The sequence below is a fragment of the Sorex araneus genome, chromosome 2 (assembly GCF_027595985.1).
Source record: "Sorex araneus isolate mSorAra2 chromosome 2, mSorAra2.pri, whole genome shotgun sequence".
NCBI classification, from domain to species: Eukaryota; Metazoa; Chordata; class Mammalia; order Eulipotyphla; family Soricidae; genus Sorex; species Sorex araneus.
In genome coordinates this window covers 330025615-330048657 of record NC_073303.1, presented here as the reverse complement: position 1 = coordinate 330048657, position 23043 = coordinate 330025615, and the positions used below count along the sequence as shown (strand labels likewise).

Genomic DNA, 23043 nt, shown 5'->3' with positions numbered 1-23043 from the left:
CTTATTAAACCAAAATATCTACAGGTACTATTCTATTTTCCTCTGTAGAAACAAAAGATGTTTACCTAAGTCATCACATTATGATCTGGTTGATTAAGTTTGATCATTATAATGACTGAGATAATTTTCACTCTCATTATATTGAAGTGGTTTAGCTTATAGAGCTAGGAATATGAGAGTGGTTTCTCTCCCTTATCACTACATTCCATCAAGTCTTTCTCTGTGGGATGACTGATGTGAATCTTAGTGATAGCACATTTTAACTTTGAACTCTTTAACATGTTGTCAGAATTTAGCGCATACTGTTTAAAAAATTAGGTTCAAAATTCTGCTGTTCTAAACTCCTTAGACCTTGCCCTGGCTTCGTTCCTTTGTCTGCTTGCCATGTGGGTCCACTCACCCAGGGAGAGAGGGAGTTTGGAAAACCTGAGATTTCTCAAAATCAGGGTCTTCTTCAGGGTCTATTTGACTCTCGGGAAGCTCAATACCACACTCACGGTGCTAACATAGTGTTTTGCTCCTGATGAGTGTCCAATGTCTCTGCAATAGCATGCTGTAGGTGGCCGGGCAAAAGATTAGCAGAAGTCAGATAAATGGCATTTCCAGCCCTGGACTTAGCAAAACAGAGTGTAAGTCTGTTTGACTCTTGGCAGGAGGAAGGAGTGGAGTAAGTCTCTTACCCCTCCTTCCTCCCATTACAATTTCCTCCATGGTGTGCATGAGTGGTTTTGTGTGTGTGTGTGTGTGTGTGTGTGTGTGCGCACACACACACACTGGTTGTGAGGAAGTAATGGGAAAAGATCAAATATCCTAAAGCAGAGTGATCCACTCAAAAAGCCCTGCAAGAAAGGGCAGGTCTCGAACTTAGAGTGAATATTCTTAGTGCCTCTTATTCTAGTTTTATTTTTTGTTATTGTTATTTTTTTTTTTTTGCTTTATGGGTCACACCCAGTGATGCTCAGGGGTTACTCCTGGCTTTGCACTCAGGAATCACTCCTGGCGGTGCTTCGGGGACCATATGGGATGCCGGGGATCGAACCTGGGTTGGCTGCGTGCAAGGCAAACGCCCTACCCGCTGTGATATCACTCCGGCCCCATCTTATTCTACTTTTATTCTGAGCTGTGGCACCGTAGTTGCCAACTCTTTCACTAGACATCCCACACCGCCCTGTTATTTATTCTTTTTTTTTTTTTTTTTGCTTTTTGGGTCACACCCGGCAATGCACAGGGGTTACTCCTGGCTCTGCACTCAGGAATTACTCCTGGCGGTGCTCAGGGGACCATATAGGATTCTGGGAATCGAACCTGGGTTGGCCGTGTGCAAGACAAATGCCCTATCCGCTGTGCTATTGCTCCAGCCCTTTGTTATTTATTCTTAACCAGCACTTCACAGTCAATTGCTTTGGTTATCTTGACAATAGAACTGACTTCATTGATATGGTACCAGATGACAATGATTTCACATCTTTGAGCATCCATTGACCTGGAGTGTGTTGGATCATGTGACAAAAGTGATGCTTGAACCACAAGGATTGTTGTTTTTGTGCCACACCCAGTGAGGAATAAGCTCAGGGCTTATTCCTGGATCAATCCTCAGGGAGGGCTCACGCCTGGTAGACTCTAGGAACTATATAGGGTGTTGGGGACCGACCCCGGGTGGGGCATGTGCAAGGGAAGTGTCTTACCTGTCCAACTCTAAATCAAAGGGATTTAAATCAAAAGTCATGGTACATGAAGAGGTGAGAAAAATGGGGCAGAGTTTCCAGACTTAGAAATTAAAGAGTGAACTGAAAGAAAGACGAATGGGGAAAAGGAAAAATGCGTCAACTGTTTATTAATACTGAGGGGTTCCACATTACAAGCACACCAAAAGGATGGGCAGCACAATTGTACAACACATGAACCACACTGGTTGGCTTAACAGCTTGTCTCTGTTTTGACAGGATGCTGATGCCTAGTCCCCAACCACAAGAATCCACTGGTGAAAGTCTAGCAAGTCCAAACCCCTCCAAAAACATTTATGTGCTTCCTAACCATCATCCAACGTCCCTCTAACTCAATCCCAGTCTCTTCCTTAAAACCCCTTTTTAATAGTTATGCTACCGGGAATCTTCCTTAACACAATTTGTGCGTAAATAGTAACAATTAAAATATGGTTAATTGGTGCACCTTAAAATATATATGATAAAGATCTGACCATCCCCACCCCCAACATAATCACAAAAAATGAGTAGAAAGCACAAAGACTGACTTCTACTTCCCCCAAACCTTCTGCACGTCAAAACCATCAACACTGCCCTCCTTCCATGCCCTTCTGGAGACTCAGTCTCTAGGACTTCTTGTTGTCCTTCTGGGGCTCCGAATTGGCCTTCCTCGCCTCCTCCTCTGGGATGAACACGCTGACAGTGAAGTCACTTGTCTCTGAGCCATACTTGTTCTTCACCACCAGCCCGTATTTGCCCGAGTCAGAGGTGCTCACGCCGCGGATGGTGAAGTAGGCTGTCTTGCCATTCTCGAACGCGAGGCTGCAATGGTCATCTGGTTCCAGAGACTTCTCATTCTTCAACCAGGCGACCTCTGGAGTCGGGTCACCCCACACGTTGCAAGTGAGGTTAAGCGCCTGCAAAACAGGTTTTAGGAGACAAAGACGGATCAGCTCTAAGGATCCAGTTTTCAGGCCCCTTCTAGGGGTTGGCGGAACCAGACAGAGGCTAAACAGAAGCCTCGGAGACGGAGGTTTATAGTGGTACGTTCATGCACTTGTGTGTTAATTAACAGTGTGACAGAAAACCCTAGAGGGTTTCTTTAGTACTCAGATTCCTGGCTTGATGAATTTATATCATCAAAACTACATGAAGGAACGGGTGTCCACTTCCCATCCTAACTTTTGTTTTCATAAACACAAAAGTTTTTTGCTCACTGTGGCATTTTGGGTTCAGTCTCAAAAGAGAAATCTCACTGCTGTAATTACCACCAAATCACTTGCATTTATTTTATTTATGCTCTAGAGCCCATCGGCAGAATCTAAATAACTACTTGAGATCACGTGGCAATTTTCAAACTCCATCTTTCTCTTTTTATTTCTCCCCTAAACGCCACCCAACCTGTTGCAGTTGCAAAGATTTTCTATCAAAATGCATTCCTATTTCCTAGTACTATGTATTTCCATCCATGCTAAAATTCTTATTCTAAAATATCAATATTTGAGCATACAGTTTTACTTTATTTGGTGGAATTTTTAAATAATTGCTGACTTATAAATAGCTATAAGAAATAATAGAGAGATCTTTTGTCTTCTTACCCATCTCCACCCAATGGTAACACTATAAAAATGTATAATATATAATATAATATATTGGCATTGATAAAATTAATTGATCTCATTTAGATTTTTCCATTTTTTAATATAAGCATTTGTGTTTGTGAATGTATTCAGTTCTGTCTAATTCTATCCAATCCTCTATCTATTATTGTGTATTTACCATCTCTTGTCTTAGCAAAAAAGATCCATCATTTTCCCTTTTGAAAACACAAACTCTGGGGGGTGGAGCGATAGCACAGCTGGTAGGGTGTTTGCCTTGCACATGGCCGACCTGGGTTCAATTCCCAGCATCCCATATGGTCCCCTGAGCACTGCAGGAGTAATTCCTGAGTGCAGAGCCAGGAGTAACCCCTGAGCATCACTGGGTGTGACCCAAAAAGCAAAACAAAAACAAAACAAAAAAAACTCTTCCCCATCCAGTCTCCTCACCTGACCCTAACTTCTGGTAGCCACTAATCTGTTATATATTTCTAATTTTGCAATTTCAAACACATATGAATAGCACTCCATACTATTCAACTTTTGCGGTGAGTAACCTTTTTTGGTCAAGATAATTCCTTGCAGATTCACCAAGTTACTGCATGAATTAGTATGTCAGTATTTTTTCATTGCTGTCTACTATGCCATTGCAGGTAAAACACTGTGGGTTCATGGGATTGTTTATAGTTTTGGACAATTACCTATAAAGCTTACTTGAACACTTGTGCACATGTTTTCATCTGATTGTAATTTTATTTATATATTTTTTTGCTTTTTGGGTCACACCTGGCAATGCACAAGGATTATTCCTGGCTTAGCATTCAGGAATTACTCCTGGAAGGGCTTGGGGGACCATATGGGATGCTGGGAATCGAACCTGGGTCAGCCATGTGAAAGGCAAACGCCCTACTCACTGTGCTATCACTGCAGTCCCATGATTGTAATTTTAATTTCTCTGAGATAAATGCCAAGGAATGCAGATGTCGAATAGTACAGTAAATGTATGTTTCATCTTTTAAATGATCACTAAACTGTTTTCCTGAGTTATTGTACAATTTTGGTTGACATTTCTGCCAGCAACATAAAAATTATATGTTTCTGTGATCTCACCAGCATTTACTGTTCCTAGTTTTTATTTTAGCTGGGCCACACCTGGTGGTGTTCAGGCCACTCCTGGCTTTGTACTCAGGGATCACGCCTAGCAGTGCTTGGGGGATCATGTGGGAGACTGGAAAGCAAGTGTCCTACCCATATTTTCACCCAGCCTTGTGTTGACTTCTAACAAAACCAAACAAATTTCCAAACTCTTCTGACATTATGGAAAACTTATGAGTTATGCCCAGATAGAGTTAGATAAAGATCACAAAGTGTTTTACCTAGATTTTCTCTCAATTCTCACTGATCAGAAAATTGAATTTTTTGAATTGCTTTAAAAGAGGATAATGAAAAACAAAGTTTAAAAACAAAAACAAACAAACAAATAAACATGTAAAAATTGAGCTTAATGTCAATTATGGTCAAATTTTCCACTCATGAAAGAGAAACAGAGCTCAATAAAATCTACCCCCACCAAGGATTTCAGATTCTCTGGTTTTATTACCCTATTTCCAACCAGTCACCATATGTCTTTATTCCTCCTTTGAAATGGGCAAAGAATTTGTTCCACCACAAATACCTTTACCTTTATGAGTTGCATATCAAACTTATCTTAATAAAATAGAAGGATAGGGGCCAGAGAAATAGTACAGCAGATCAAGTGCTTGCGTCGCAAATGGCTGATCTGGGTTCGATCTTGGGTATCCCATATGATCCCTTGAACACTGCCAGAAGTAATTCCTGAGTGCAGAGCCAGGAGTAACCCCTGAACACCACCTTGTGTGGCCCCAAAACAAAATAAAACAACAAATAAAATAAAGGGATAAAATGAAGCCAGGGCCAGAGAGAGAATACAGGGGAAGGCACTTGCCTTACACGTGGTCACCCCTGATTCAATTCCCAGTACCACATATGAGGCCCCTTAGCACAGCCAGGAGTGATCCTTAAGCACTGTAGGGTGTGGCCCAAACCCCTGTATCCAAAATTATATTTGTCATATTATTTTGATAGAATATTTTCCACTTCTTCAGATTTTAAAAGTAGTCTGGAAAGATACTAATACGGAAATATACTAGTCTATATATATTCACCTCAGCAAACATGCATCTTCATGCGTGGCTCATAAAACATGATCATGATTAAAAAATGAATTGTGTTTTGATTGATGGCTTTGATTTCTGAAATCAAGTATGAGGAGTCATGACATAAGATGGAGGAGATTTAAGTATGTCTTAAAAAGGAAAGTTGCAGGGGTGAAGAGTGCCAGATGATACGGGGGTAAGGTGCTTGCCTTACACGTGCTATTACTCTAGTTTGATGCAGCACCCCATATAGTCCCCCAGACCCTAAAAGGGGTCATTCTTGAGCACAGAGCCAGGCAAAGCCTCTGAGCACAATCAACTGTCCCTTCCCAACAACCAATAGAAAGAAAGAAAGAAAGAAAGAAAGAAAGAAAGAAAGAAAGAAAGAAAGAAAGAAAGAAAGAAAGAAAGAAAGAAAGAAAGAAAGAAAGAGAGAAAGAAAGAAAAGGAAGAGTCTGGGGCACTGGAATCCACTCCTAATTTGCAAGAGTGAAGACCCCAGAGATCCCAGCTTACCTTGCCCTCCTGGATGGTGACCACATCTGGAAGACCACCCAATACCCGGGCACGATCTGTAAACAGAAGCATTTCTGGTTAGACACTGAAGGGATTGAGCACCCAAGATCACACTCCCCAAACCATCCCAGGAAACTAGTGTCCAGTGGAGTTCCTCTCTTCTGTCATTATTTAACATCCATTTTCTTTATGCAAAGGAAGTGATTTGGGGGCTACTCCCTCAGACACCTGCATTTTGCATGTTCAGACTCCTACATCTGTCCTAAGAGATCAGCCTGAGATTGGTTGTATCAAGAGCTGAATTCTCATTTTCCTGGTGATTTTTGTGCCCTGGTTCTTGAGCAGCTCAGCAGGGATTGGTTTGATATTGCACAGTGGATCTCTCTGAACGAACTCCAAGCCTGCTTCTTTTGTGGGGTTCTTTCTGATTAAAAAAAGTTGTACGAAGTCTGACTGGCAGGGAGATCTGGAGCTTCATGCAAATGAGGGCTTTCTTTGAGAATTCCCCTAGAGCGCTCCCCCTTTTATTCTGATATTTCTCAGTGGTGCTACACTACCTATGACTGTGGGGACAGGACACAGGCAAGACACCAAATCTGGGGCTGATTCCTAGGCCACACCATGAGCTCTGCATCAGCCCCAGGGAAAGATCTTCCTGTAGTTCACTCCAACCCACTCTCTCTGGCATGAACTCAGTTGCTGCCATGTTCTGTTTTTAGGTCCCCTTCAATCAGCGTGTGACTCTTGATCTTCCTTTCTACATTTCCCTTCTCTGCCAAGGCAGGCTCAAGTTTTGATTGAGTCTTGACAGCATTACGCTGCTGATTCTGAAACCCACCCAAAGAAATTAGTAACAACATATGCGTAGGCAAAGACACTGTCCTTGTCTCATTATGTCCTTATTTTGTTAAAATTTGTAGGTAAGATGAGGCACACCTCAGAAAACCCATCCCTGAAGGAACTCCTTGTTTTGGAGCCTACTAATCTATAGTTCCTTTCCTTCTGTATTCTCTTTCTCTACCAAATTTCCTGTTAGTGACACAGGATGGTTGCTTTGAGGATATGAGTCCAGTATCTTCCTGTCTGCGTGTCGCCAAAAAAGCCCCTTCTTGACCTGCCGATGTGTCTCACATTTGATTGACTTTTGAATGACAGTGGAACCAAACCTCCATGTTTACATCACTTCTAAGCCCAGCTTGTCCTTCGGCTCCTGGTATCCCTGGTCATGTGATAATAGATGCTACTTTCCTGTGACCTCCATCTCCTAATCTGGAGAACAAATGGAGAAGGTGGCATGATACCAGCGAATGTTCAGTTTCCAAACTCAGCTCTACAGCACCCAGAGGATTCCACTGTGGGGCCCAAGAGGAATCCAAGAGGGTGTTGAGTCAGGCAGCAAGGCCCACGCAACTTCTGAAAGTGAACAGCTTTGACCTAGTCTACACAGTGTGTCCGTGGAGAAGATTCTGCTGGAATGAAGTGCTCCATGGCTGAGAAAAGGTTACAAATATAGACGGCAGAGCTCTCAGGTTTCTTCCCGTTCTCAACTCTCTGATTCAGAGATCTTGGGAAAGATTTCCTGAACCTCGGGAGGATCAGATTCCTCACCCACAGAGGCTTCGAGGAGTGCCAACAGCTGAAGACGTTGGCTTTGTTCAGGATTAAAAAGGAGGGAATACGCCTTCCTGACTCAGACACTCTCTTGATCCTGACTCCATGCTGGCCTCACTGAGCACTTGCAGTGGTCTCCAGAGCCAGAGCATCAGTGGGCAGTGGGAAAGGGGAGAAAGGAGGAGAACAGAGCAGATCGACGGTGAAAAGTCCTATCCTAATGACCCAGAGTCAGTAGCTTGGTTTCTCGGTTTTTGCCCTCCTTTCCTTCATTCTAGGTCAGGACTGAATTGGTAATTATAGCCCTGAAAAGGAGTCAAAGTTGACCACCCACACTAAGAAGGGACCTGCAGGCTTATATTGCATTAATCCTGGCCGCCTGTAAGGACTTGTTCTGGAACACCTTATGCTTGCAGTTGGCAGTTGATAGAGAGCATACTCCAGGGTACCTAAACTCGACGGTTTGGAGTTTATTGACTTTACTCTGATTATGTGACACGGAATGAGGAAGGCCTTATTTGTCATCTTTTCTCCTACCAGGGTTCTCAGGAAAATGAAATAATGCTTGGTGTGTGTGTATGTGTGTGCATGTTGCGGGGTGGGGGAGGACGGGGGAAATTTCTGATATATATAGGTCTCTACAACATTTCCTCTTATCCTTTTCTTTAATACATATACACTTGTCTGATAAATTGGTGATTACTGCAAATGAATACAACTTATTCTGTGATCTGTAGTCAATGGGGGCAATGATCTATAGGCTTGTGGGGATAGCTCAGTCCAGAGCTGGGTGGCACTCTTGTGTGACCTGAGACCTTCTTTCATTGACATTCTTACACAAAGACTAAATGAAAAATTAAAGGTGTAGAACATCTAGCATTTAAAAAACAAAAGAATCAAAATAACACCTGCAGAAATCCGACTTTTACTCCCTTTAGTCTTTCTATTGTTAGGCTAACAAAATCAACGTTTCATTTTGAACGGGTGCCAGGAATAACTTCGAAGGTGGTCTACTTACTTTTCTCTGCAATGGCAGCTTGTCTGTGGTTGAGGAAAACAAACAAACACACAAAGAAAGAAGAATCTTGCTTTAGTGTTCAAAGTCTGCTAACCTTGATTGCATTTCATTGCTTGACAGAGCAAAAGGAAGTGCTGCGTTCCCAGGGCTTTTGGGAAAAAAAGCACCCCCCTCCACCCTGATGAGGGAGCAGCATCTTAATTTCAGAGAAATTAGTGCAAGCAAGTCACATTCACTGGGAAAGGGGACTTACTTTAATCTCTCAAATTCAGCGAAGGCTTCGTCATAGGCTGTAGAGGGGAAATGAGAAGTTAGAACTTTCTCACCCATAATATGATGCAGGGGCTGATTAAAATTCATACCACGGGGTCAGTATGATCAGTCCAGGCTCAAATGAAGCTGTTTTGAGGAAAACTGTGCCTCTGTGTCCATTTTAGAACTTTGGGGGCTAACAAGATAAACAAATACTCTCTGGGTAGAAAAAGTGGATTTTACAAATTTGCAGTCAGCAAGAGACACTCATTCCTTCAAATAAAAAAGGCCAAAATGAGTTCCATCAAAGATAAAGTGGAAATAAAGGTCTGTGGTAAATAAAAGTCATTTCTCTAGTAAGAATCCTGGGCCTCGTCATAGCATCCTAGCTAGCTGATTCCACGGTTATACGTGTTGCCTGACTGCTGTTAATTTGGGTCAAAGAGTGGAGTAACAGCAATCACCTCAAGAGTCAATGTTTGCCTGAAGCAGTGCTTCTCTGGTGCAAGAAAGAACAGAGAAGACAGAGATAAGAAGATGAGCATTTTAGAGTTCTAGTCCCCCCCACCCCCACCCCATCCTGTCAGCCTACAGAGTAGGCCACTTTGATGACAGGTTAAAAAAAATGTCAGATTTGTTTTGAAATGACTTTTTACCTGTTCTTTAAACTTTTTGGTGGGCCATGAATATTTTAAGTCAAGCAGAAGAAATAAATGGCTGTAACGTGAGACCATTCTTTCACAGATGGACCAAATCAACACAAAGCTAAGCTGGTTTCTGCAGCTCAGGCAATGAGACTCTCCTGCTGGCCCTCCACAAGGAGCAAGAGCTGGACATGGTTGATGGCAGTTGCTATGCTGACAGGACTACCTGCAGTCTTTTGCGGAAAGTCATATTTAACAGTGGGATAGTTAAGAAAGTTTTGGTGGGCCAAAACATAAAAGTGATTATTTTGGGAGCTCCCAAGCGCTGTTCAGGTAGCCTGGGGTCCCACTAATGATTCTCAGACAAACAGGCCGAAGGCTCAGTGCACCTCAGGATGCTACCCTACTGTGCTGGGGCTACCTGAACCATCCCAGTGGTTGTGGGGGCCTCTGAGGCTACACCTGGAGGTGCTGCAGGTGAGTGGGGTGGGCCGCAGAGCTATACCATACTGAGGGGACCATATGGTGCTGGGACCATATAGCTTTTGCCAGGCATATGACCTGGTTGCTGACTTATCTCTAAGTTTCCAAAGTGATTTTTCAAATAAGTTAAAATGCATCTACCGACTTCTTATTTTCCTTTGCGATTGTGTCTCCAAGCTGGCAATGGGCTACAGGCAAAATCCCCATAACTGCAGGTGAGAGAGGCCCATCCGTGGACAGTCCTAGGGGGCATTACTGCCAGCCCTGAGGAGACCTTTGGGTGGGCAGAGTTGAGGGTAAGTGGAACCAGCACAAAATAACTCACTAAAGGGTTTAGAGACAGCCCTCTATGCTGTGAGTTATTCTGAGGATTGAAAACACAGGGAATAAATGACATAGGACAGCAACAAAGGGTCTTGGGCTTCGGATGCTGGTGGTACAGAAACTATCAAAACCATAAATGCTGTAGCCACAGTAGCTAAACTGCAATAAAAATGAAAATCAGTGAAAAACAAACAAACAAAAACCAAAGCACTGAGTTCTATGTTTCTAACTATATGTATCTTTCAGAAAATCTAATGATTTGTTGACCATCACTTTCAGAACTATGTTCTCAGAAACGTTTTGTCTGCATCACTCATTACTTTCTTCTCTATTCTGTTCTCCCCAGAGTATCTCCAGTCCCTGCCATCAGCTCAACAGACCAAGAAATCTTAGGTCAGATAGATCCTCTTCTGCTCCTCTCTGTCTGTGTGCTCTAGTTTCTGGAGTCCCCAAAGTCACCCCAAAGTCAACACTCTCCCCTCTGTCCTGGATCATAAATTTTACATTCATCAAATTTTTGATACATTATTCCTCTTCACTCAAGTCTTCAATTTCTACAGCTCAACAGATTTCTTGAACTCTGTGAATAAGCTCGAATTTCAATCACCAAAGAACAATTCTTTTTTCGATGTTTGTTCTTACTCACATGATTGTAAATGAATCTGCCCCCTTTGGTATGAAAGAGAAGTGATTTATTTCTGTTTATTGTTTCCACTAAACTTTCCACTGATTCTCCACCCACTGAATTTTCGCTTCTTCTATGACCTGGCCCTGTTGAGTTTAAACCGCTTGCTTTATCAAAAATCTTCCATCATTTTTGAGTAGTCAACCCTAGTGACCTCTTCATTCTTCTTAAAAATGCCATTTCTTTAGAGTACATTTGAATCTGCAGAATATCTATTTATTTACCTTGTCCAGAAAGATCCACACTCTTCAGATGTCCAGTTTTACCATCAAAGAGCTCCATGACATATTTCCCTTTATCATTCGGAGTGGGCTCATTAATCTGCAACCAGATCTGCTCTCCAGTGACCCCACTCTTAACTCTGTCTGTGTACTTAATAGGAGTCCCGCTGTTCAAACCAAAGAAAATGCCATCAGTACTTGCTGCCATCCAACACTGGTTTTCATTTACTTTGTCTCTTATTGACCGTCTAACCATAAGGTTTATAGGCTTTCAAACAACATAGAATCCACATATGTTATTCTTTTGCTACAGAGCAATTATGGACCCTGAAGCACAGATCTTGAATTCTAAGACTTTCGTGGGGGTGGGAAGGCTGGGCTCTGCAGGGAGAATGGAGTATCAGGGGGTCTTAATGATCTGCACAATTAACTCTTAATAGCAGTTTTGGGGTCCAGAGCAGATGGCAACAACAACACTGATCAGTGGTTTTAATTATCTTTGTTTTTATTTAGGATTATTTGTAGGACTAAGGGAATGTTTATGATCCATGACTATAAATCAAATTTTACAAGAGCCAGAAACAGATGTAAGGAAGATATTCATCTTGGCTGACAGCTATTGACATACATGGTTACAATACTATTTAAAACATATGTGTATGTGCATTGTGTAGTAAGGTTACAAGTAAATTAAAAGCATATTGGCTACAAAAAAGAATAAGGCACTTTTTCTGTCCTATAATGTGACTTTCCTCAGTTTTCTATAGGATATCCAGTGCATACCCATATACAATACTTTTTATAAGAGAATAAGTAAATAAGTAAATATAAGTTAATAAAGTCCTTTGGCTGTGAAATTACCATGTAGAAATGCTACTATTATGAATAAAGTGAGAAAAAAGCAAATGTAGATGTACTTTAAGTGGTATTAAAAGGAGTTTTATGAAAAAGTTTCTAAAACTGGAGGGAAAAAAGATGCCTGGAAATGACTTTATTATAGATCATTTTAACTGTTTATTATATTATCATTAAATAACAGGTATACAGAAAATACTGAACTATTCCAAAATATTCATACTGTGCCTATAAAAACTGTGCACAATATCATATTTTATTTATTTGTAATAGAATATGTTAAATATATTTTCTAAAACAAACATACATTAAGTTTGCAGTTCTAATAAGCCAAGTAGACTTTAAAAAATAGGAAAACTAAAATCTCCATTAAAAATTTCAAATTCAAAAATAATCATCGTTTTATTATTCACTATATTTTTTAAAAATAATAAAATTTTAATATTATAAAATATAATTGAAGGAACCCATCTGTGCTGATAGCCCAAGCAATATATTTATCTTGAGCATTAGAAAGATGGAATTTTCTGCCTTGCTCTAATGAATTTGCTTGAATTCTTTAATCTCTGCCAAATATGCATAATAGGCTCTTACATTTATAAAGTACTTCATGGTTTACAAAAAGCCATTTATTCATTCATTCTGTCAGTGGTCTATCAGTCTTATGAGACAGAACAGGCATTATTACTCCCATTTTATATGAGAGAAACCTGAGATTCAGATAATGAAACTAGCTTCAGACAAAAGTAGCAGTAAAGACACAACTAAAACCCATTTCAAGGTTTTCCCTCTTTGCCACATACCTACCTAAACAGAGAAGACAATCTGATTTCTGAATCTTTCACAGGTACAAGGATAGAGACAACAACCATGTAGCTGATGATGTCAACTAAAGTAAGAACCTTGTGCTTTGCTAATAGTAGTTTCTTCAAAATGCAATGTTCTAATCACTCAGGGTTGTTTGTTTGTTTGTTTGTTTACTTTCTCAGGGCTTACTCCTGGCTCTGTACTCAGGGTTCAAGCCTGGCAGGCTTGGGGGACCAGATGAGGTGCTGGAGATCAAACTCAGACTGGCTACGTGAAAGGCAGGCCCCTTACCCACTGTATTATGTCTTCAGTCCCACAATTTTCTAATCTTTTTTTGAACAAGTAACTCTTTCAGAAATGATATAAAACTTTTGACTGATGATTCCATTGATTTATCTTTTTTTCTTCAGACAGATATATTACATGTCCTAGATGTCACAGAGCAGTTTCTTGGAATTTGATGTTTTAAAATTTATAATTACTTTCCTAAAATATATTCTGAAAGAGATAGATCAGAGAATTGAAGCTCCTAGTATTCTACATTTTACACTGGAATTTTACTTCATGATTCTTATTTTTTTTGAAAGAACCTGGGAAATAAATGATGATAATAATAACTAATGATGATGATAAAAACTGTTCTGTACAACAGTAAAACCACTATAAAGAAAACACTAAACTGTTTTGTAGAATGCAGTTTTTCTTAAAATTTCCATCTAGTTTTTGGGTTTTGGGGGGGGCATGGGAGGGCACATCCAGAGGTACTCCTGGCTCTGTGTTCAGGGATCATTACTGGAGTGCTTGGGGGAGCACATTTGGTGCTGGTTACTGAACGAGATCAGTACATGAAAGGCAAGCGCCCTGCCCTCTGTATCATATCTCCAGCTCAGCAATCTGTAATTTGGAAATGAGGGTTGGAGCCCGGCTGCCTGGGCTCAGCTCATACCCACCATGTAGATGGAGTGACTTTAGGCAAATCTGAACTTCCTTTTCACTAAAGTATGTATCGGATATACCTGCGATTAGTCCAAGAATTTCTACATCTAATGACTTTAGAGCTGTACCTGTGCATGGTAATCATCATTATCTGACTCCCCCGTCATTGTCACTCCTCCTCACTGACCTCAGTCCAGAAGGGCCCTTCTTAAGAATGGGTGCCCCAGGAGTGGGCTGAAGGTGACGCTGTCCCCTCAGATTTCTCTTAGTGCATGCTACTTTAGGGGAGGTTGGGCTTGAAGGCCAAACTTGGCAGTATCCAGAAGCTATTTCTGGCTCTGTGCTCAGTCAGGGCTGACTCCTGGCAGTGCTCGAGGGACATGTGTGGCACTGAGAACTAAGGAAAATGTAGAAGAGAGAGGAGAAGGATCTGATCCCAGGATATAGAGAGAGTCTGATGGCAGAGTTTGGATTATAGAGGGGTTTAGTAAGAATGACTTTCCTGGTCACAAAGGCATGTTCTCTCTGGCTGTCTCAGGCCTCACCAGGGACATGCTGAGGGGCTAATCCAAATCTGGCACAAAGGGGATGACCTTGGTGTTTGTGTCATCAATATCATCTTTGATTCTTGTCACCATTAGAGGATTTCTTTTCTGAGAGGAAAACAAGATTGTTTTTTCCAATTTCTCCATGAAGAATCTCTCTCTCTCTCTCTCTCTCTCTCTCTCTCTCTCTCTCTCTCCTTTCTTTCTTTCCAACACCCTGCTGTACTCAGAGCTTACTCATCTCTATACTCAGGGATCACTCCTGTAGGAGGCTGGGAGATTGTACGTAGAACTGGAGATAAAATGCAGGTTAGCCATGCACAAGGCAAATGCCCTACCTGCCCTACCTGCTGTACAATTCCTCCACTTCACTTTTCCTTTTTTTTTCTTTCCTTTCTTCTCTCTCTCCCTCCCTCCCTCCCTCCCTCCCTCCCTCCCTCCCTTCCTTCCTTCCTTCCTTCCTTCCTTCCTTCCTTCCTTCCTTCCTTCCTTCCTTCCTTCCTTCCTTCCTTCCTTCCTTCCTTCCTTCCTTCCTCGTTTTAGGGTCATACCTGGCAGTGCTCAGGGCTTAGTCCTTGTTCTATGCTCAGGGATCACTTCTGGCACTGCTTAGGGAATCATATTTGGTATCGAGGATTGAACCAGGATAAGTCACATTCAAGGTAAAGGCCCTATGTGCTGTATTAGCTTTCCAGTCCTCATGAAGAATTTCTATGCAGCGAAGAAGTTGCCAATGTACTTACTTGTGGGACCAGTTAACTTTCAGATCATCCAGGTAATAAGTAACAAAAGAGTATAGACGGATACCCTCAGCTGTGCTCTGGATTTTTAGGTCTGTAGCAGACAACGCTGTAAGGAGAAAACAACATATTTCATGCACCTGTAGGTTGCATGAAACCTTGGACAAGATAATAGCAAAGCATTATTGTGAGAACATTTTAACTTACCTATTATTTTACATACTTCACTCATCAGTTCATTAAAGGCTGTGGATAGAGATTCATAGAGTAAACTTTAGCATACAATGTTAAATGTATAGCCAAATCTCAAGATGTTAATCAGTTTTACAGTTATCACAAGTGAATAAGTGATCTTTGAGGGAATAACTCAATTTTTAAAATCAAGGTTTAAAAGATTGCTAATTATTTTTATATTCCCCCCACCCCTATTCCTTGTAACTGTTAACATATTTACATTCTAGAGAAAGAACTACCTGAAATATCCAAGAAGGTTCTTGGCTTTAAGTCCCAGGAAGTTTAGAGAAAGCATGTTAAAATGTGTCATCAATTTATAATGTATTAACCATGTAGGCTTCCTGATATTTCAGTCTAATAACGCCTTTTGCCAATAAGCTTATTTAGTCTCGCCTCTCCCAAGAGTGGGGAGTTGAAATTTGGAAACAGATTTGGGCTCTTTGTCAGCCAACACCATTCAAGATCTAGTTCAGGGAGAAAATTGCTAGCCTTAGGGGCATATATGGGCTTCATTATCATGACGGATCCATCCAGAGGTCTCTATAAATGAAAATTGTTCTCTTTCTCTGCTAATATCAGAGAGGGCTTGTGTTTCATATATAAACCTTTATTGCCATCTTTTAAAAGTGGACTATTCTGTGACATGCTTTTCATAGCGGCTTCTGATTCTGGCACATTTTTATAAACTTGAAACAAAAATAGTGATATAATTAGAAACAGACCCCTCTTGAACTATGCCTGTGAATCCACAGAGGATCAAAAGTACATATCTGATTTCTAGGAAGATTTAAAGTGAAGCATTTTTGAATAAAGAAGCATCTCACTCTATTGAATTTCAATTCAAACAAGTCTGTAGACCAAAAATGTCAGCATGATTTCAATGGCAGCTCAGCCCCGATAACTCCATGTTCTGTCTATAAAACACAGAAGTGCACCTCAGCAGTTAGTGCACTGACCTTCATCCACAAGCTTCAGTCTGCTTTTATCTTTTCCTCGGTCATCTTTCAAGATAACTTCATAAATTCCAGCATCTTTCTTGGAAAACTATGTGAGAATGGGGAGAGAGAGTGTGTACGTTATAGCTTCTTGTGGATTCAAACATGGCATTTGTATTTTTCCTTTACCATTTCCCTTACCATCTTCCCATTACCATTAGCTATCATAATTTACAATATGGTCAATCATACTTTTTATGCACACATCATTCCAACACCATAGCCACCAAGAGAGTGCCCACCTCTTTCCAGTGTCCCTAGGGTCCCTCCCTGTTACCTTAGTAAGCTTAGTTTTATAGATAAAGGAGTCTGAATTTAAAGCTGTAATTTAAAATGTGATTATGAAACTGCCACCAAAACACACACTGAACAAACATTTAGTGACATGAATAATGAACAGTTCACACAAGAACCTTTCAACCAGCTTGCAGTTATGATCTTTCACTGTAAGCTTACACTGAATTTGAGACTTAAAAGTCCTCCTTTACTCTGCCTTATTAAAATTCATGATGACATATATTTGGGAAGATAGGCTCCTGTCAACACAAACTAGATAAAAATCTACACTTAAGGTGAATAATATATCTGTCCCTATTTTTATCCTCAGGCTAAAAAGTAAATGAAGAAGGAGCCACTCACTCATGAAAAAAAAAAAGTGGACCAGAGGCAAAGTGGTGGTGTTAAGCCATCAGAAGCTGTACTTCCAACAAATTCACTCATATCACAAGGTGAGGGAAACTTTTGTATCTCTATAGTTATTCTGCCACGGGTCTCGCAGAAGAAGGCAAAAGAAGGTGGAACCCGAGGCTGAGAACTCCACACCTGCTCTGATTCGGACTGGGCCTCCTCCACCCAGATCTCCAGTTTTTCAATAGCTTGGCAGCCACACCCACAAACTGCCCCCTCACTCCCGCCATGTAATTTCATTAACAGCCAAGATCCAGACTATAAAACAAAGCTCCCAGAAGAGAGCGATGCAGAATCTCGCACAGCAGAGCCTAACAAGCTACCTGTGGTGTATTTGATATGCCCAAAACAGTAACAATAATGGGCCTCATTCCCCTGATCCTGAACACGACAGGGACGAATGGAGACATTACTGGTGCCCACCTGAGCAAATCAATGAAGAATGGGATGACAGTGATACAGTGACGGTGATACAGTTATTCTGGGTGTGGTGGGTGTGTGGAGATATAAGAGTGCAGGGACCTTTGGAGTTAAAAGAAAGTAAGGTATTACAAGTGTCTGGGGCAAAGGAACACTGAATCTAGTCTCTGTTTCAGAAGAATGAAATGTATATACTTACTTACTTACATTCACCTACCTCTGTTATCAGCAGGGTACATATTCCATCTTTAAAGTCATGTTTTTCATCCACTGATATCTCCCTCTCATCTTTGTACCATATAATATTAGTCTCCTTCTTAATATTTGCCACCTAGAAATTATAATACATAGTGACACTAGTCATATAGTGAATCATAGTTACACTTTTTGAAATATGGGAAAGCTGTATTTATTAAGTAATTCTTTTTCATGGGCAGGTATGAGTCACACTAGGCAACACTCAGGGATTATTTGTAACTCTGTGCTCAGGAGTCACTCCTGGTAGTGCCAGGGATATAACTGGGGTTGACCACATGCATGGTGAGCCCTAGTACTATCTCCTGAGTACAACAAAATAGTTTTGAATGCAGCATTAATATTCTTGAAGAAAAATCACTGAATATTGAGTCAGAAGATTTCTAACAAAATTTCTAAAGGATTTCTAAAGAAATCAACAAAAGCCATTTGAATTGCTAAAGAATTGCTGAAGAATTCCTTAGCACTACTCTATGTGGTCCCTTCACCCACTAAAAAGGTTTTATTAAAAAAACAGAAAGAACAAACCCCAACCTAACTTCAAAATTTTTCATAAAGATTAAGGGCATTTTTACAAAGAAATCTAACAATATTACATATAAGAATAGTACTGCTTACATACATTTTATAGTGCTATTGAACTATAATTAGCAAATAATATTATGTATTTTTTAAAATTTGGTATATGAAAAATAATATTGTAAAATGATGAACACAAAAATGTTAGTTAATATCCATTACATATGGCTTAATAAATTAACTGCGTAGCAATTTTGAGGAAGCTCATTTAAAGCCAATAACCACATGCCGTGTATCATAAATCACAAAGGCTAGACAACTTCATTTAGTGAAACAGTTCTTGAGCTTCAGCTACTAAATTTTTTATAAGGGCTGTATTAATGTATTTCTTGTGTAATTAAAATTTATGAAAGAGTAAAGACCATGCAGATCAAGAAACAATGATAAATATTCCAACAAATTACTGGACAAACATACATTAAATTCCCTAAAGAGAACTATATACAACAGATGTCTCTTTAAAAGATTTCAAAATGCTTAAAAATATTTTAGCTGGTACCTTAATATAAGAATAAGCACTGGTAATTGCAGTAAAACCAGTACACACACAGACCTTCTTTATGACTTTGCAACCTGGGTCCTGAATTACAGAAAGGAACTGTGTTACAGGGTACGTTGTTTTTGATAAAAATGGCCCTGGATTAGAAGGTTCCATCAGAACTGGAAGAAAGTAGAAGTGGACTCCAGAGGTTTGGGCTTGCTTCAATAGGCTAATCAGTATAATTGGCCACACCTCTTGTGGGGACCCTGAAACAGAATTACTGGCTCCCCAGGCTTTCTTTTTTTAAAGTCACACTAATTTAGGCACTTGCCTACAGTAGATTTTGTCTCCTTGCACCTGAGCTATCCTCTGGAAGCGGCCAAAGGAATGGTTCCTAATGTAGAAGAGGAGGAGAGGAATGCCACGCACTGTCTAGCAGGCAATATTATTGTAACTGAGACCAGAAAGGTAGTACAGTGGGTAGGGCGCTTGTGCTGCTTATGGCTGCCCCAGGTTTCATCCCCTGCACTGCATATGGACCCCCGAGCTCACCAGGAGTAAGACCTAAGCACAGTTGGGTGTGAGCCCTCTTAAAAAAAAATCCACTCCCATGCCATCCATATATAAGATTGTAGTTGAGATAGCATGGTTACAGTGGTGTTTGTACTCATGCTTATGGGGACCATACTGTTGCCCTCCAGCACTAGCAAAGCACCCAAGGACTCTCTCTGCACCAGTGTCTTCGTGTCACTTCTTGTTAACCTCACCTTCCCGTCTTCTCCTTTGGTTGCCTGGTAACCTCAGCTCTGTATTTAATGTTCAAGGGGTCTAGCAGGGGCTTATGCCAAAAACTTGGATGATAACAAATTTTTTATTTTAACAATAATAATGCTTAATGGGGCTGGAGCAATACCACAGTGAGTAGGGCATTTGCCTTGCACACGGCTGACCCAGGTTCGATTCCCAGCATCCCATATGGTCCCCTGAGCACTGCCAGAGGTGATTCCTGAGTGCAGAGCCAGGAGTAACCCCTGTGCATTGCTGGGTGTGACCCAAAAAGCAAAATAATAATAATAATAATAATAATAATAATACTTAACAAAAAGGAAGAGAAACAGTCATTGGCTTTCTCTTATTTTTGTTTTTTATAATCAGTAATTATAGATCATTTAACAGTAAATAGGTATCACGCTAAATTGTGATTCAAAAGAAAATAGAAAACTGATCTCTTCCACACCGTATTTTATCTTTAGTTACTTTGTATAATGGACTGGAGCGATAATAGCACAACGGGTAGGGCGTTTGCCTTGCACACGGCTGACCCGGGTTCGATTCCTCTGTCTCTCTCGGAGAGCCCAGCAAGCCACCCAGAGTATCCCGCCCACAGGAAAGAGCCTGGCAAGCTATCCAGGGTGTATTGGACATGCCAGAAACAGTAACAACAAGTCTCATAATGGAGACTTTACTGGTGCCCACTCGAGCAAATCCATGAACAATGGGGACACATTGCTACAGTGCTACTTTGTATAACATATATTAAAATTTTATCTAGTTCTTACCTTGCATTTCAATAGTACATTACATTCACCAGTCACTTCCCAGCTCAAATACTCAGCAAAATGTGGACCTATGAAATTTCAATGACAACAGTGATTATTATTAATTGCGTACATAAAAATCAAACTTTATTATTTAATTCTTAGGTGGTTAAAGTGTGGTCAATTGAAAATTTATTTTAAATATTTTAATAAATACATACTAGTAAATATTTTCAAATCTTTTTTCATTCCAGTTATGAACATAAACATAGATATCCATTTTAATTTTCTTTGGCAATAATATTAAAGTATTTTGTTCAAGAAAGACTGGAGCGATAGCACAACGGGTCGGGCGTTTGCCTTGCACGCAGCAGACCCGGGTTCAATTCTTCATCCTTCTTGGAGAGCCTGGCAAGCTACTGAGAGTATCTGCCTGCATGGCAGAGCCTGGCAAGCTACCCGTGGCGTATTCAATATGCCAAAAACAGAACAACAAATCTCACAATGGAGACATTACTGGTGCCCATTCGAGCAAACCGATGAACAACAGGAAGACAGTGCTACAGTGCTACAGTTTGTTCAAGAAATTAAAGATTTTCTCTTTACTCATCGCCTATGTTTACCTTGTTTCCTGATCCATTCTTGCCTCTGGAATTCAGCTTCTTTCTGTAGCTGTTTATAAACTAAAAATAGAAAAATAGGGATGTATAAAATTGAACTGAATAGTGTAAATATTCATGTCTACCAGTATGCAACAGATTTATGATAACCATCTTTCTAATTTTCCATCTTTATAGTTGAAAAAAATTAAGTAACTTGCGAAGTCAAGAGACTAATAGTGGAGTCATTATGGAGATGCACAGAGCGGGCCAACCTCGTGCTGTGTTAATGTCTCATTTCAAATCTTCATGGATTTTATTTCAGTTTATGGTAGCTAAATTATTGTAACTGCGTTATGATGTATGATTGACAGGTTTGGCATATTCTACTTTTGTACATTTTTCTTTTCATTTAAATAATTTACAGTAAAAAAACTAACAGTTGCATAATTTGCTTCTGATACTTACATGGTATTTTGCAACTTCATTGAAAACTTCTAATAATAACTGCCTTTTTATCTATAATTTAAGTGGAGTCTTACCTGTGATCCAGGAGTAAAGTTGATATTCTTTAACATTAACATTCATTTCTGTGAAGTTAAGTACTATGAAAGTATTAACTAAAAGTATTAAATGAAAGTTGTATCTCCAATATTCTAACCCAAATAAGAAACAGTTCCTAACATTTTTTCACAAAACATCAAAGAAAGTAATAAAGGCTTCTAGTCAATGTTCCATAGAATTTTTACCATCTCCAATGAGAACCAGAGTTGAATGGCCAGTTGCTTTTCCATCTTGAATTTGGAAAGTGTATGTTCCCTCATCCTCATCCTGGAGCTTTTCCATAAACATTTCAATTATCCCAGTGTTTCGGTCAATATGCATCTTGTATTTCTTCAATGTGAAAACAAAATGAGATAAATTGAGATAAATGAGATAAAATGAGATAAATACAGATATTTTACTTGGATGATTATATACCCAGTAATGTAAAAACAACCCCCCACCCCAAAGAAGCATAGTTTAGTAAGATTGCTTGTTAATGCTCTCTTAGAAAAGCACATCCTCAAAATCCCTGTATTCAGAAAAAGGAAAATATTAAATAGAGTATATGGATTTTATCAGAACTGATAAATAAAAAGCCTAAAATTTAGTTAAAAATATACGTTTCTTGTGAACCATCACAAAATTTTGCTGAAAAGTTGTTTTTAGATTACCAGTTTACCTTCAAGATTACATTAATTTTTAATTAGCATAATACCTGAAATAGGCATTATGAGAGAAGTGATGGTATCATTCACTGCTAATATCCCTGGTACCTACTAGCTGCAAGGTCTACAGCAGGCAATAAATATATGCTGAATTAACTGTGAATAAAAGTGTATCCAGGGGCCAAGTTCACTAGCTTTTGATGTGTGAGGCCTAGGTTCACTCATCCGCACCACTTGGTCCTCTAAGACCACTGTGTGGCCCTGTTGGCTCCCAAGAACCATCCAGTGAGCCATTTCACCAAAAATTAAATGCTTCTAAATCATTTGAAGTCAATTTTTTCCTAAGAAACTGAAATTGTGCTATTAGAACTGAAAATCGACTTATTATGCTTATATTTTCATTTTGCTTTAGCCATGTTTTTCTTCTGTAAAAAAATTTAGTGTAAAGATAAATACCAGTTTCAGGGCACACAAAGACAAGTTCCATAACATATATGAATTGAGGAATTTTCCCTATAAAATAGAATGAAGGCTCAGCTTTGGGATCAATTCTGTGGTACAACTCATGTCCCAGAACTAGCCCTGCAGGAAGCCAGGCTCCAACTGAGACCACATTCCCCACATTTTTATTTAGCTTTTCTTTACTTTGTTGGCTAGTTGCCAAACCTACTTCTAAGAGTAGACCTATCCCCTCTCTTCACCCCACCCTGACCACCCCCTCTCCCCATACACACAAACTCACACAAATCACTTGAAGGAGAAACTGTTTCAGAGACTCCTTCCAGGTAATTTGGCCTAAATCAGGAATGGCTTCCCAGCAAAATGGATGATTAGAACCAACTGCAACGACTATAGGCAGCTCTCCAAGTTTAGTATGTGTATCTACGTTGTGTGTACACAGCAACGTGTCAGTGTGCATGGACACTGCT

At 40.1% G+C, this 23043-nt stretch overlaps 1 protein-coding gene across 1 annotated transcript in view; it reads right to left on the bottom strand.

The window, feature by feature from the left end:
* Positions 1-1823: 1823 nt before the first annotated feature.
* Positions 1824-23043, bottom strand: part of MYOM1 (myomesin 1) — a 142493-nt gene continuing 121273 nt past the window's right edge. Inside the window, exons 27-38 of the mRNA XM_004606000.2 lie at positions 21653-21797; positions 20928-20987; positions 20326-20393; positions 17669-17782; positions 16306-16393; positions 15323-15361; positions 15119-15224; positions 11236-11399; positions 8877-8913; positions 8624-8646; positions 5995-6050; positions 1824-2620 (exon numbers count right to left, since the gene is read on the bottom strand). Coding sequence (XP_004606057.2) covers positions 2330-2620; positions 5995-6050; positions 8624-8646; positions 8877-8913; positions 11236-11399; positions 15119-15224; positions 15323-15361; positions 16306-16393; positions 17669-17782; positions 20326-20393; positions 20928-20987; positions 21653-21797 — 1191 coding nt within the window. The 3' untranslated portion in view covers positions 1824-2329. The remainder of the gene's footprint in view (positions 2621-5994; positions 6051-8623; positions 8647-8876; positions 8914-11235; positions 11400-15118; positions 15225-15322; positions 15362-16305; positions 16394-17668; positions 17783-20325; positions 20394-20927; positions 20988-21652; positions 21798-23043) is intronic.